This window comes from Eptesicus fuscus, chromosome 21, assembly GCF_027574615.1.
Source record: "Eptesicus fuscus isolate TK198812 chromosome 21, DD_ASM_mEF_20220401, whole genome shotgun sequence".
Lineage (NCBI taxonomy): Eukaryota > Metazoa > Chordata > Mammalia > Chiroptera > Vespertilionidae > Eptesicus > Eptesicus fuscus.
In genome coordinates this window covers 22,590,383-22,606,974 of record NC_072493.1, presented here as the reverse complement: position 1 = coordinate 22,606,974, position 16,592 = coordinate 22,590,383, and the positions used below count along the sequence as shown (strand labels likewise).

General features: G+C 43.8%; 1 protein-coding gene across 1 annotated transcript in view; it reads right to left on the bottom strand.

Annotated features, from left to right (window-relative positions):
- ANKRD27 (ankyrin repeat domain 27) overlaps nt 1-16,592 on the bottom strand; it is a 66,604-nt gene that overhangs the window by 5,668 nt on the left and 44,344 nt on the right. The window contains 4 exon segments of the mRNA XM_028143017.2: nt 711-872; nt 1,748-1,867; nt 4,321-4,518; nt 13,327-13,449. Of these exon segments, the coding sequence (XP_027998818.2) occupies nt 711-872; nt 1,748-1,867; nt 4,321-4,518; nt 13,327-13,449 (603 nt within the window).

Sequence of the window (16,592 nt, the reverse complement as noted above, 5' to 3'; positions counted from 1 at the left end):
CAAGGCCAAGCACATAGTAAGTCCTCAGTAAAAACATTCATCAGAATGTTTGAGAAAGTGCTCAATTAAAATTTTAAAATATGTCAATACTGTTAAGAAATGTCTGAAACTTAAAAGTCATTTAATAAGCCTATGAGTATGTTGGCTTTCTGTGAATTTAACATGTCAATAGTGTCATTTAACAGCCTATAGTTGTCTACCCCAAGTGGGAAACTAGATGAAGATTCAACATGGAAACAGGAACAGTAAAGAGCTACCTCCTCCCATTTCTCCATGGTAAGCATGGCGGCACTGGGAGTGGTCCCGGGCCATCACAATTGTCCATGCAGAATTCAAGGACTTTTAAAGCCACCAGCTGAACAAACTTCCACCATCGTGCTGCTAAGACCACAGGTGTATTTCCAATGCAGGGAGCGGGGAACCAGAATGCTGTCTAAACTTGCTACTTCTCTGCGAGGATCTGACTGCTCGTCAGGAGGCCAGACTAGGGCCCAGACCTGCGGTTGGTGAGAGAAGCACCTCTACTCAGGCCTTTGAAAACTACCCCTGAAGGACTGACTCCTGGATCCCGAGCAGCCCACTGTCCAGGTGACCAAGTTAACCATATTGGCAGACTTCTAGCAATTCAAAGGTCTGCTATTTCAGATCTGGTTTACACACAAGGCTTATCCAAAGTGAGCTGGGAGGGAGTTGGGTGCCCTCCCCCTCACCTGCTCAGCATAGTCTAGAGCGGTGCACTGCCTCTTGTTCAAAAGCTGAACCGATGCTCCGTGTAGCAGCAGCAGCTCCACGACGAAGACATGCTTCTCTATCACAGCCTCATGCAGGGCTGTGTTGCCCTTATTGTTAGAGGCATTAATGGAGGCCCCGTGCTAGAAAGAAGCAGCACAATCAAAAGAAATGCTGAAGACGATATTAATGCAGAATCTAGATGGGTGTTCACTATAAAATTCTTTCAACTTTTCTGTATGTCTGAAATTTCTCTTAAAATGTTGGGGTTAAAGTAATACTGAGAAAAAACATTTATGTGCACAGATAGTCACTGCAGCATTTATCATTATGGCAGAAAAAATAGAAGTCACCTAAATGTATAAAGCAGGAACAGTTAAACAAACACTCTATGGTACATCCATAGATACGCAACCATTAAAATTTGAGGTTTTAATAAACAATTTTCTACCATAAGCAAAAATAAGCAAGATAGAAAACAAGACTGTTCTAAATTATGCACATTTTCTTTCTTTTTAAAAAAATCCTCATCCAAGGATATTTTTCCATTGCTTTTAGATAGAGTTGAAGGGAGATGGGGAGAGAGAGAGGGAGAGAAACACTGATGTGAGAGACCCAAGACACACTGATTGGTTGCCTCCTGCATTCGGCTTGGGAATGGAGCCTGCAACTGAGGTGCGTGCCCTTGACCAGAAAAAAAAAAAAAAAGGGACAAAGGACATTCAGCTCACACTAAAGGTAACAGTTCAACTTAACCCAATACAATTCAATCTACCCTACAGGTAAAGAAGGCAAGATCCAAACCTTCAGCAAAAGCAGTGTCTGTGCCCTTACCTCGGCATCCCAGCAGACACGGAGAACCACTGTATGGAAATTTCATGCAAAGCTTCTCTCTCCAGGGGCAGCTTAAAGCAAAGGGCAAGCCCTGCCCATCTGCAGTGCACTGCCAGGGTCTCACCAAGTGACGAGATGCCATCACTGACCAGTGCCAGCAGCTCCTGGGCTGTGGGGCCCTTACCTGTAGCAACAGCGCTGCAACTTCATGGTGGCCACTGGCACAGGCGTAAATGAGGGGTGTGCTTCCACTTACATCCTTTTTATTGGGTTTTGCCTTGGAGTCTAGTAGATACTTCACCACCTAGCCCAGAGAAGAACGATTTTTAATTAAAATTGTCTGGGAGAAATCCTGTAGCTTGATATTCTTTTTTTTTTTTTTATTGATTTTTTACAGAGAGGGATAGAGAGTTAGAAACATCGATGAGAGAGAAACATCCATCAGCTGCCTCCTGCACACCTCCCACCGGGGATGTGCCCGCAACCAAGGTACATGCCCCTGACCGGAATCGAACCCGGGACCCCTCAGTCCGCAGGCCGACGCTCTATCCACTGAGCCACACCAGCGAGGGCTTGATATTCTTTTGATTCTTCTCTAAGTTTATCTACTTTTCTCTAAGTTTATCAAGCAGGCTCTTTAGACCCAGGAGAAAGTAGACCAGTTGAAAGGGGGTGGGGGGGATTAACATCTGCTGAGGGTTGACTGTGTGCCAGGCACTTGTTTCTTCATTTAATCATTTGATCTACCCCACAGAGAGCTGGAATTATTACTCCAGTTTTACAGGTGAGGAAGCTGATGCTTGAAGCAGGTGTTAGGAGAGAGGTGGGAGACCTGAAATATGATTTTTTTTAAAATATATTTTTATTGATTTTTAGCAGAGAGGAAGGGAGAGGGATAGAGAGCCAGAAACATCGATGAGAGAGAAACATCGACCAGCTGCCTCCTGCACACCCCCCACCGGGTGTGTGCCCACAACCAATGTACATGGCCTTGACCGGAATCGAACCCGGGACCCTTCAGTCCGCAGACCGACGCTCCATCCACTGAGCCAAACCGGTTTCGGCTGAAATATGATTCTTGGCTTTAAAATGCTTATATCAGAATAAGGAAAAATGAAAAAAATATAATTTTCACAACAAAAAATGGGACATTAAAAAGGTCAGTCATCCCTTAGTTATCTCTTGGCCCTCCTCTAGAGGGCTGTACTCTACTTTTCATTATTATTATTATTATTATTATTATTTACAATTTTTATTTCATTTATTGATTTCAGAGAGAAAAGAAAGGAGAGGGAGAGAGAGATAGAAACATCAACAAGAGCCCTAACCGGTTTGGCTCAGTGGATAGAGCGTCGGCCTGCGGACTGAAGGGTCCCAGGTTTGATTCCGGTCAAGGGCATGTACCTTGGTTGCGGGCACATCCCCAGTGGGGGGTGTGCAGGAGGCAGCTGATCAATGTTTCTCTCTCATTGGTGTTTCTAACTCTCTGTCCCTCTCCCTTCCTCTCTGTAAAAAATCAATAAAATATATTTGTTTAAAAATCACCAACAAGAGAGAAACATTGATGAGCTGCATCTTGCACACCCCTTCCCCCACACTGGGGATCGAGCCCACAGCCCAGGCATGTGCCCTGACCAGTAATAGAACTGGTGACCTCTTAGTGCATGGAATGACATTCAGCCACTGAGCCACACCAGCCAGGCTATTATTATTATTTGTTGTTAATCCTCACCAGAGGGTATTTTTAAAAATATATTTTTATTCATTTTTTACAGGGAGAAAGGGAGAAGGATAGAGAGTTGGAAACATCGATGAGAAAGAAATAACGATCAGCTGCCTCCTGCACACTCCCCACTGGGTATGTGCCCACAACCAAGGTACATGCCCTTGACCAGAATCGAACCTGAGACCCTTGAGTCTGAAGGCCAATGCTCTATCCACTGAGCCAAACCGGTTAGGGCCACTGATTTTTAGAGACACTGAAAGGGAGGGAGGGAGGGAAAAGGGAAGGATGGAGAGAGAGCGCGAGCAAGTGAGAGAAACATCTATGTGAGAGAGACACATCGATTGGTTGCCTCCTGCATGCCCCCTGACAGGGCCAGGGATTGAACCCACAACCCAGGTAAGAGCCCTTGACTGGGAATCGAACCCTCAACCCTTCGATCAGATGCTCTAACCACTGAGACACCGGCCAGGGCTATACTCTATAAAGTGCTGAACTGTTTGGCACTGACCAAGCACTGTGGGAACGTCAAGGCGTTAACATGCTGCTGGAGCCTTGGAGGACCAACACCCAAGCAACAGAGAGCTCGGGTCAGGCTGGGGTCAGGCCAGCATGCTGCGAGGGCAGTGGGAAGGGGTTGGCTCCACCCCAGGAGCGTCAGATTCTGTGTTCTGTTGCTGAGTGGTCCATCCATGTGCACCTCTGAATCTCAGGCTGGGAGGAAGGAAGGGTGCTGGTCCTCTGGGCCACATGTTAAACCCCTGTCCCGAGGCAGCATTCCCAAGTGAGGTTCTAAGCCTGGCCTGAGGGCTGTGGAAGGCCTGTAAAATCATTTGGTCTGGCCTTGCCAAGGCTTTAAAGCTGAGTTAGTTACATGTTTGGCCAAATATAGCAGGCTAATTTTTAAGTTGACAATTCTGGATGGCCCGTGAATGATGTTGTAAATATCCAAATGGTCTTTGGCAGAGAAAAGGTTCCCACCCTGTTCTAAGCACAAGCAAACACCCTAACACTCTGCCCGAGACAACCTGTACCTGAAAGTGGCCTTGCTGGCAGGCCAGGTGGAGTGGGACAGCTTGGTTGGCGTTTCTGGCACCCACATTGGCACCATGCTTCAAAAGGAGGGGGATGAGGTCCGCCCGACCATGCAGGGCAGCAATGTGCAGTGGGGAGGAGCCGTCCTGGTGGGTCACATTCACACCGAGCCCACTGGCAGGAATCTTTGCCAGCTTCTGTAGGTCCAGAAGACAGAAACAGAATGTCCTTAGTATTTAAGAAACCAAAGCCATCTGCCCCTCATAGCCCCTCAGCAAATTCAAGGTCGCAGTGGCATCCAGAACCAGGTTACCCCCAGGTGAATCCCCACTACTTCATTTATTTATTTTATTTTTTGTTAATCCTCACCTGAGGATATTTTCCCATTGATTTTTAGAGTGGAAGGCAGGGGGAGAGACAGAGAGAAACATGGATGTGAGTGAGACACATTGATTGGTTGCCTCCCACACGTGCCCCAGATCAAGCCTACAACTGAGGTACGTGCCCTTGACCAGAATCAATATTGCGACCCTTCAGTCCATGGGGCGACATTCTAACCACTGAGCGACTGACGAGGGCCATCCCAATTACTTAAAAAAGGTATGAAAGTCAAAGTATTAACTTCTATTTTTCAAGAAAGCAACCCCCAAAATAATACCGTATTATGCCAAGAAAAGAAAAAGTCTGTTCAACAGATGACGCTGGAACAACTGGGTATCCATATATGGAAAAACTGCCTGTCAATCCTTATCTTACACCAAACACAAAAATTAAAATGCATCACAGATCTAAATGTAAATACTACAGTTGTAAAACTTGAAGAGAACACAGAAGAAAATCTTTCCAACATTGGGATAAGCAATGATTTCTTAGATAAGACAAAAAGCAAAAACATAAAAGAAAACCTCGATAAACTAGGTTTAGAAATTGTAAATCTATGCTCTCTGAAAGAGACAAGAAAATAAACCTTCCCCCTTTCCCTGGGAGAAACATGGCCACGAGCAGTGAGGAAGCGCCAGACTCTGGGCAAGGCACAGTGATTGTGGTCCACTGGCCAGGGTACACCTTGAACCTGTTCACACGCCCACAGTACCATTATGGAGATGGGAGTAGGTCCTCATACCTCATGGCATCATTGTGGACAGAACTGAGCGGCTAAGGATATTATAAAAAAAGACATAGGATACTGTGACATTTTGGTCCTGTGTGTGCTTAAAAAGGTTACAGGTTCTGTGCTGATCTTATAGAACACCGTAAGAACATCAGCCGAAATTCAGATACATTTGTCCCTATGAAGGTTGATTTCATCAGATTAAAAAGTTACAGGCAATACATTCATGGATGAAGAGACCTAACAGAGAGAATCTGATTGTGGCAATTTTATGGAATAGACAACTTGCCAACCCTCTTGTTACAAAAATGCCACGTGAAATACAATTTAAAAGCCTCTTAAATGTTTACTGGAGCTCACATGAAGATATACTAGTAGAAACTGAGACCTGAGATGTTAAGTAACATGTCCAAAGTGAAAAAGTTTGTAAATGGAAGATCTAATATTCAAACCCATGTTCAACTCCAGAGTCCAAGACTGAGACCACTAAAACTTACTGTCTCTCTAGAGATGTGTTGAGATGAATTAGGCTAAAGGGAGGAAAACTTCACAAAGAAATCAGCATCATTTTTTCCTGAGCTTAATTTTCATATTTACTGAACTCGGTTAAACTAGCTCCCACCATTTCTGGGAGGATGGAATATTTGTAAATAGTTAACTGCTATTATGTGAAATGTTTTATACATTATATTAATAAATTATGAAGAATTACATTCCAATAAAATATTGACAAAAAGGAAAATCAAAAGGCAGGAGAATCTGAGATCTTACTCCCCAGCTTATGTTGCCAGTTTGGCTCAAATAAACTCTTACAAAAAATTCTCAAAATAAAAAAATTACCAAATAAGAAAAAATGTTTGTGATATGTATATCCGACAAAGGGCTAAGCAGAATTAAAAACAAAACCCAAACTCTTACAACTCAATAATACAATCTGATTATTATTATTTTTAAAAAATATTTTTATTGACTTCAGAGAGGAAGGGAGAGGGAGAGAGAGATAAAAACATTAATGATGAGCCCTAACCGGTTTGGCTCAGTGGATAGAGCGTCAGCCTGCAGACTGAAGGGTCCAAGGTTCTATTCCGGTCAAGGGCATGTACCTTGGTTGCGGGCACATCCCCAGTAGGGGGTGTGCAGGAGGAAGCTGATGTTTCTCTCTCATTGATGTTTTAAACTCTCTATCCCTCTCCCTTCCTCTCTGTAAAAAAATCAATAAAATATATTTATAAACAAACAAACATTAATGATGAGAGAGAATCATTGATTGGCTGCCTCCTGCACAACCCCTACTGGGGATTGAGCCCATAACCCAGGCATGTGCCCTGCCTGGGAATCAAATGCTTACCTCCTTGTTTATAGGTCGATGCCCAACCACTGGGCCACACTGGTTGGGCTATTTTATTTTTTTTAAATATTCTTTTATTGATTTCAGAAAGGAAGGGAGAGAGAGACAGAAACATCAATGATGACAGAGAATCACTGACTGACTGCCTCCTGCACATCCCACACTGGGGATCGAGCTTGCAACTCGGGCATGTGCCCTGACCGAGAATCTAACAGTGAGCTCCTGGTTCATAGGTTGACCCTAAACCACTGAGCCACGCCACCCGGGCTAACTTTTAATAGCAAAAGATTTGAAAAGGTGAATGGTCAGCCAATAAGCACATAAAATAACATCTTTAGTTATCAGGGAAATGTAAGTCAAAATCAGGAAGGACAGAACCAAAGGGTAAGAAAACAGATTGTTGATTGTTGAAATGGGGCAGGGAAGGGGGATATCTACAGAGGGGCAGGAGAGGATATGTTGGGGTGATAGAGATAGTCTGTATCTTCACTGTGCTGCTGGGGGTTATAAGACCTTGAATTAATTTGTCAAACCTCATCAAATTGTCTGCTACTTACCTCTATAGTTCACCTTCATTTTTATCATGAAACTACCTTATTATCCACAGTGGTTTTAAAATCAATCATGTGGATGTAGAATAGTCAATCAATACTTAAAAGGGTAAAAAAAAAACACCCTGATTTATAAACCATATAACCAAAAACAAACAAATAGTGATGCTGAATCATATTATTTTGATAGTAGAATTAATTTGTCACTATTTTCTGTGACTGGTAAGGATTAAAACTTGTTTAATCATCAGAAAGTAAACTAGTTCACTTTCTGATGATTAAAAATGTCATTGTCTGACCAGCTGGCATGGCTCAGTGGTTGAGCATCGACCTATGAACCAGGAGGTCATGGTTTGTTTCCAGGTCAGGGCGCATGCCCAGGGTTGCAGGCTCCATCTCCAGTGTGGTGCGTGCAGGAGGTAGCCAATCAGTGATTCTCTCTCATCATTGATGTTTCTCTCTCCCCCTCTCTGAAATCAATAAAAAATTTTTTAAAAATGTCATCGATTAAAAAGCTAAGCTAAGCCGAAACCGGTTTGGCTCAGTGGCTAGAGCGTCGGCCTGCGGACTCAAGGGTCCCAGGTTCAATTCCGGTCAGGGGCATGTACCTTGGTTGCGGGCACATCCCCGGTGGGGGGTGTGCAGGAGGCAGCTGATCGATGTTTCTAACTCTCTATCCCTCTCTCTTCCTCTCTGTAAAAAATCAATAAAATATATTAAAAAAAAAAAAAGCTAAAGCTAAGCTAAATTTAAATGGTGAATTGTACAGCATGTACTAGTAAATTATACCTCAAAAATAAAAAACAAATTAAGTATGTGGGGAAAACAATGAAATACTCCTGCACACTTACCATGATGGTGGCTAAAGTTAAAAAATCAAAATACCAAGTGCTGACAAGGATGTGGGGCAACTAGAACTCTCATGCTACCGGTTGGAATGGAAAATGCTATAATTACTATGGAAAACTGGCTGTTTCTTATAAAGTTCAACATACACTTAAATCTATGACCCAGCAGTTATACTTCTAGAGCCCTAACCGGTTTGACTCAGTGGATAGAGCGTCGGCCTGCGGACTGAAGGGTCCCAGGTTCAATTCCAGTGAAGGGCATGTACCTTGGTTGAGGGCCCATCCCCAGTAGGTGGTGTGCAGGAGGCAGCCGATTGATGCTTCTCTCTCATTTGATGTTTCTCTCTCTCTCCCTCTCCATTCCTCTCTCTAAAACATCAATAAAAACATATTAAATTTATACAGGTGATTAAATAAACAAATTATGGTATATTCAACAAAATGCTACCCAGCAATAAAAATAAATGGGCTAGTAATGCAACATGGATCTCAAAAACAATCTGCTGAGCAAAGAAAGCCAGACTCAAAAGGGTGTGAACTGTATGGTTCCATTCATGTACAATTCTAGAAAACACTGATGAGTCTGTAAAGACAGAAAGCAGATCAATGATACATCTGACAAATTATCCGTGCTGGGGACAGGGCGGAAGGGAGGAAGGGCAGAGCTGCACGTGGCATGAGGAACTCTGATGGTGATGTGGATGCTCTGTATCTTGATTGTGGTGATGGCTTCATGGGTGCACACATCTGTAGGAACTCACCAAATTGTATTCTTCACATGGATATCCAGGAAGTCCTCACTTAACATTACTGATAGGTTCTGCGACGTTAAGCAAAACGACGTATAACAAAACCAATTTTACTACTGGCTAATTGATATAAAGCGTTAAGTTCCAATAGCATCTCATCAGCATTATATTGAAACTAGAGGCCTGATATACAAAAATTCATGCAAGAGTAGGCCTTCCTTCCCCCGGCTACCGGCACCAGCTTCCCTCCTCCAGCCGCCAGCAGGCACCTGGGACCCGGGCTGGCTTCCCCCAGGCTGGCTTCCTTCCGGCCCCGGCTTCATCAGGAAAGATGTCCGGAATGACGTCCGGTCTAATTAGCATATTACTCTTTTATTATTACAGATATTATTTGAGGACTTGCTGTACTTTATTGTATGTAAGTTATACTTCAATAAAGAGTTTTTAAAAAACTTTATATACATCAGTGGGATAGAAGAGAATGAGGTTGGGGGGAAGTTTTAATTTAATTACAGACATGAAGCAATTTAGTTTTGTGCCTTTTTGAGAACTTACAAGATGAGAAAAAGATAGGAGTTTTTAAAAAATATATATTTTTATTAATTTCAGAGAGGAAGGGAGAGAGATAGAAACATCAATGATGAGAGAGAATCAATGATTGCTGCCTCCTGCACACTCCCCACTGGGGATTGAGCCCCAACCTGGGCATGTGCCCTTCACCGGAATCGAACCTGGGACCCTTTAGTCTGCAGGCTGACACTCTATCCACTGAGCCAAGTGGCTAGGGCCAGATAAGAGTTTTTAAAAGAGCAGGGAACATAAGGCTTTTTTTGGGTCTGTTGGTTTTTTTATTGATTTTAGAGAGAGAAAAAAGGAGAGGGAGAGAGAGAAAAACATCGATCAGTTGCTTCCCCTAGTACCCAGACTGGGGATCAAACCCGTAACCTGGGGATGTACCCTGACCGGTAATTGAACCCAAGACCCTTTGGTACACGGGATGATGCTCCAACCTATTGACCCACACTGGCCAGGACCAATATGAGGCTTTAATCCAATAAATTCAACAGATATTGTCATGTGTTTTAAGCATCTTGTTACAGCTAGTGAACTGAGGTGAAGAACAGAGTATAGAAAAATAGGAAAAGAAGGGAGAAGGAATAACTGCTTCTAGTTGCAAAGACTCACTGACTGGAGCTGGGGGTTTTGTTACTTCATATCTTTTGAAACATCAGTTGCCTTCTTTTTTTTTTAATATATGTTTATTGATTTCAGAGAGGAAGGGAGTGGGGGAGAGAGGTAGAAACATCAATGATGAGAGAGAATCATCCATCGGCTGCCTCCTGCACACCCCCCACTGGGATTGAGCCCGCAACCTGGGCATGTGCCCTTGACTGGAGTTGAACCCGGGACCCCTCAGTCCACAGACCAACGCTCTGTCCACTGAGCCAAACGAGCTAGGGCATCAGTTGCCTTCTTAATCCCTATGTTTTTCATAGCCACCCATCTGGGGGGGAAAAGTTTTTGGACTGTACACATCCGGCACCATGGGAACAGAACAAAAGCTGCACAGTCTAATGTACACATTACCCTGCTGCTGAAAAGCTACACATGAATGAAAAATACAGTCATTTCAGTACTCTTAGGTTGGAGAAGCCCATGGTAAAGCTTTTTAAATGAGGTAGTATAATCTTACGATATGAAGCATAACACCACTATATCTATTTTGTAAAGTCAAATTAATTTTCTTAGTATGGAACACACAATGAGTTAAGAGCTAGCACATGAGTGCATACTATGTACATGATGCTATTTACAATTACACAAAAGAAAATGAAATACTTAGGTATACATTACAAAATGGACAGGATCTGTTATGCTGAAAATCACAAAATGTTGATGAAGAAATCAAAGAAGACCTAAATATATTAGAGATATACCATATTCATGAAGACTCAACATAGTAAAGATGTTATATCTCTTCAAATTGATCTACAGTTTTAATGCAATTCCTATCAAAATTCTAGCAAGGTTTTTTTGTAGACATAGACAAGCTTATAGTTTATAGGAAAAGGCACATGCCCTAGAATAGCTGAAACAATCCTGGCAAAGAAGAGTAAGTTAGGGAGAATTCACTCTATCCAATATTAAGTCTTACTATTCAGCTGCAATAATCAAGACAGTGTGGCACTGTGTGGCTCCCCCACAGATCAGTGGAACAGAATAGAGAGCTCGGGGATAGACCCACACCATACATAGTCCACTGAGGTCCAAAATGCAAGTTGGTGGAGGAAGGATGGCCTTTCAACAAATGGTGCGGGAGCAAGTGGACATCTGCAGGCAAAAAATAAACTGCAACCTAAATCTCACACCCTATACAAAATTTAACTGGATCATGGACTTAACTGTTAAGTGTAATATTATAAAACTTTTAGGAAAAATAAAAGGAGAGAATCTTTCAAATATAGGGCTAAGCACAGTGTTCTTACATTTAACCACAAAAGCATAATCCATAAAAGGAAAAATTGATAAACTGGACTTCTAAATTAGAAACCTGCTCTGTGAAAACCCATGTGAAGAAGCTACAGACAACCTATAGACCAAAAGAAAATGTTTGCAAACTACATATCTAACAGAGATAAAATCTAGAATAAACTAGTATAAAGAACTCTGAAAACTCAACAGTAAAAAACACCACCACCACTACACACACACACACACACACACACACACACACACACACACACCGGGCCCAGAAGCTCCAGAGTGTCGTCCCGATATGCCTGGTCAGGGCACATTCAAGAATCAACCAATAAGCCCTAGCTGTGGAGTGTGGGCCTGTGGACTGAAGGGTCCTGGGTTTGATTCCAGTCAAGGGCACATGCCTGAGTTGTGGGCTCGATCCCCAGTAGGGGACGTGCAGGAGACAGCCGATCAATGATTCTCTCATCATTGATGTTTCTCTCTCTCTCTCTCCCCCCTCTTCCTTCCTCTCTGAAATCAATAAAAATATATTTTAAAAAATCAACCAATGAATACATAAATAGGTGGAACAACAAATTGATGTCTCTCTCCCCTTTCTCTCTCTCTCTAGAATCAATAATTTTTTTTTTAAAGAAAGAAAAGAGTAACAAAGTGGGTAAAGGAAATGAACAGACATTTCACTGAAGAATATATACAGATGGCAAATAAGCAGGTTCAATGTCATCACCCAGCAGGGAAAGCAGACTGCAACCCAATGAGACAGTGTTACACACTTACTGGAATGGCTAAAATAACAAATAGTGACAACACCAAGCTGGTGAGGATGCAGAGAAATTGGACCGCTCAGAGATTGCTGGTGGGAATGTAAAATGTACAACCAGCCTGGGAAAGTCTGTCAGTTCCTTACAAAACTAACCACAGAATTAACATGTAATTATCACTTGAGTCAGCAATTGCACTCTTGGGCATTTACCTTAGAGAAAGAAAACTATGTTATGTTCTTACAAAAACTTGTACAAAATGTACATAGCAGCTTTATTTGTAATTTCCCATCTAGAAACAAGCAATATGTCCTTCAGCAGCGGAGTGGTTACACCAACTGGCACATACAACCATGAAATATTGCTCAACAATAAAGAAGTAAACTGTTAACTACATGCAACAACTTGGAATCATGCTAGAGAACAAAGCCAATCCTCAAAGGTTACGTGCTGTATGATTACATATATAACATTTTTGAAGTGGACAATAGATTAGTGGGTGGTGGGGTAAGGGTGACAGAGAGAGGTGGGTGTGGTCGTAAAAGGGCCACATGAGTGATTCTTCTCCTGGTGAGTGAACCATTCTGTACCTTGAATGTGGTGGTGGGTACACAAAACCACATATGTGATAAAACTAGATGGAACTAAACACACACACACACACAGGAGCACAGGTAAAAGGGGATAACTCAGTAAGGTGAATGGACTGTATGTGTCTATGGTTTTGCAAGCTGTTACCATTAGGGGAAACTGGATTGTACAGGGGACGTGTCTGCCACAGAGGAAGTACCAACGTGAGCAATGGTAGTGGCAACGGACCTCGAGTGCAGCCTCCCCAGGGGAATGTGGCCATATGGACGGACACCCTCAGGCGTGTCTATTTGTCAACTCCTGCCTGTGACTCAGGGGCCCAGAGAGCCACATGTGGATGTCCCTGCTCACTGACCTGCCTGTTCAGGAAGCAGGCAGCCCAAGCCAGATCCTGTACGGGCGCCAGCTTCTCTCCGCCCTGAGCTAACTAACCCTGTCACATCTCAGGGATACCCACTACCAGCCACTCAGAAATTAGCTGGCTGAGAAGCAGACATCGTTCTCAAGGGGACAAAGAAGAATGTTCCCTCCTATCACCCCCTCATCAACAGAAGCAATGCCAAACCTTTTGAGCTGGAGCACATTTTGGGCATTGGCACAAGGGGTGACAAAATTCAAGATCTGCAGCACTGACAGCATCCTCCACATCCTCCACGTCCTCCTCTGTCCACTCCAAAAGGTAACGCACCTGAGGTTGTACAGTAAAGGAGAAATAGGAACTTAAAACTCATCCTTAGCTCTTTTACAAGATGCAGTACCTTAAACTCTCTAACTGTTCCCAAATCAGGGCCACAGTCACTAAAAAATGACAGCTGCTGCTCACAAAGATTCCAGGGTTCACATGTGCTCAAGCTTTTTAAACCCTTACATGGTGATAGATTAAACTACTGTTTCTGTAGCTTGTGTTAGAGATTCTTTTCTTCTTTTTTCTTTCTTCTCTTTCTTCCTTTCTTTCTTTCTTCCTCTCTTTTAAAAAAAACTTTATTGTCGAGAGTATTACAGATATTCTCTTTTCCCTCCCATTGCCCCTCCACCTGGTTCCTGCTCTGCCCCAGGCCTTTGCCACCCTATTGTCTGTGTCCATAGGTAATGCATATCTATATAACAAAAACCTAAGTGACCATTACGGTGGAATGACCAGGATGACTGGTTGCTATGATGCACACTGACCACCAGGGGGCAGACGCTCAACACAGGAGGGAGCTCTCACAGGGGGAGTGTCGCTCAGCCAGAAGCTGGGCTCCCGGCTGGTGAGAGCAGCGGTGGTGGTGGGAGCCTCTCCTGCCTCTACAGCAGTGCTAAGGAGCAGCAAGCTGAGTGGTAAGGAGCCAGCAGGCAGGCAGTAAGGAGCAAGGGGTCCCGGACTGCGGGAGGGATGTCCACCTGCTGGCTTAGGCCCAATCCCCAGGGGCTCCTGGGGTGTGAAAGGGCACCAGCCAGGCTGAGGGACCAACCCCAATGCACAAATTTCATACACCAGGCCTCTAGGCTATTTATACTAAAAAAAGCCTAGGTGACCCTCGGGTGACGCCCTCACATCATCACAAGATGGCTACCCCCACATTGTCACAAGATGGCCAGCATGGGAGGGCCGTTGTAGGCGATCAGGTTGGCAGGGGAGGGCAGTTGTGGGCAAACAGGCCAGCAGGGGAGGGCAGTTGGGGGCGACCGGGCTAGCAGGGGAGGGCAGTTGGGGGCGACCGGGCTGGCAGGGGAGGGCAGTTGGGGGCGATCAGGCTGGCAGGGGAGGGCAGTTGAGGGCGACTGGGCTGGCAGGGGAGCAGTTAGGCGTCAATCAGGCCAGCTGGGGAGCGGTTAGGGGGCAATAAGGCTGGCAGGCAGAAGCAGTTAGGGGCAATCAGGCAGGCAGACAGGCGAGTGGCTAGGAGCCAGCAGTCCCGGATTGTGAGAGGGATCCCAGATTGGAGAGGATGCAGGCTGGGCTGAGGGACACCCTAGTATATATATAAAAGCCTAAGCAACTGTTATGAATGGATGGTAGCTATGATGCGCAATCACCAAGGGGCAGATGCTGAACACAGGAGCTGCCCCCTGGTGGTCAGTGCGCTCCCACAGCCAACCTCCCATGGCTGGCCAACCTCCCGCAGTCCCTCCTGCTGGCCAGCCGGCCCAGAATGGTCCCAATTGGGACTGGGCAAGATGGCCCCGATTGCCGGCCAGGCCAAGAGACCCCATCTGTGCACGAATTCATGCACTGGGCCTCTAGTATGTATATAAGATCTTTATTTAATCTCTTAATGCCTCCCCACCCCCTTCCCTCTGAGAACCATCAGTCCATTTTCATGCCTCTAATTCTATTTTATTCACAAGTTTATTCTATTCATTAGATTTCTTATTCATTTATTTTTATTTTTAGATTCAATTGTTGATATGTACTTATTGGCATTTTATTGTTCATATTTTTTATCTTTTTCTTCTTCCTCTTCTTAAAGAATACCCTTCAACATTTCATGTAATACTCGTTTGGTGGTGATGAACTACTTTAGCTTTTCTTTGTCTGTGAAGCTCTTTATCTGATGATACATTTGCAGGGTAAAGTAATCTTGGTTATAGGTCCTTGCTATTTATCACTTTGAATATTTCTTACCACTCCCTTCTGGCCTGCATAGTTTCTGCTGAGAAATAAGCTGATAGTCATATGTGTGCTCCCTTGTAGGTAACTGCTTTTCAGAGTATTTATCTTTAACCCTTGGCATTTTAATTATGTGTTTTGGTGTGGTCCTCTGTGGGTTCCTCTTGTTTGGGACTCTGTGATTCCTGGACTTGTAAGTCTATTTCTTTCACCAGGTAGGGGAAGTTTTCTGTCATTATTTCTTCAAATATGTTTTCAATATCTTGCTCTCTCTCTTTGCCTTCTGGCACCCCCATAATGTGAATGTTGGTACACTTGAAGTTGTCCCAGAGGCTCCTTAAACTATCTTCATATTTTTGGATTCCTTTTTCTTTTTGTTCTTCTGATTGGGTGTTTTTTTGCTTCCTCACATTCCAAATTGTTGATTTGATTCTCGGAATCCTCTATTTTCCTGTTGAATCCCTGTAAATTATTCTTTATTTCAGTTAGTGTATGCTTAATTTCTGACTGGTTCTTTTTCATGTCTTTGGGATTCTCACTAAGATCCTTGAAAGTCTAAGTCTCTTGAAGGTATCATAAAGATATTTTGAACTCGTATCCAGTAGTTCACTCTCTCCCATTTCTTTCATTTGTGACATGTTTCTTTGTCACCACATTTTGGCTGCTTCCCTGTGTTTGTTTCTATGTATTAGGTAGAGCTACTATGTCTCCTGGAGTTGGCAGAGTAGCCTTATGTAGTAGGTGTCCTATAGGGCCCAGTACCCGAACTGGGCACTATAGGTGCTTCCCTTTTTAAAAAAAATATATTTTATTGATTTTTTACAGAGAGGAAGGGAGAGGGATAGAAAGTTAGAAACATCGACGAGAGAGAAACATTGATCAGCTGCCTCCTACACCCCTCCCCCCACTGGGGATGTGCCCACAACCAAGGTACATGCCCTTGACCAGAATCAAACTTGGGACCCTTCACTTCGCAGGCCGACGCTCTATCCACTGAGCCAAACTGGCTAAGGCTAGGTGCTCCCCTTTGTGGGCTGTTTGCACAGTCTTATTATAATTGAGCCTTGATTGCTGTTGGTACACTGGGAGGAATAGACCTCCAGGTGAATTAGCTGTGAGGACCAGCTGCAACTATAGTGGGAGAGCTGCTGTGCAGGAAACATCCCTATGAAGCAGGACTTGCTTCAGTAGGGCTATGGAGCTCACTGAGTCTGCCCCTTGAGTGTGTTGCTTGTGTA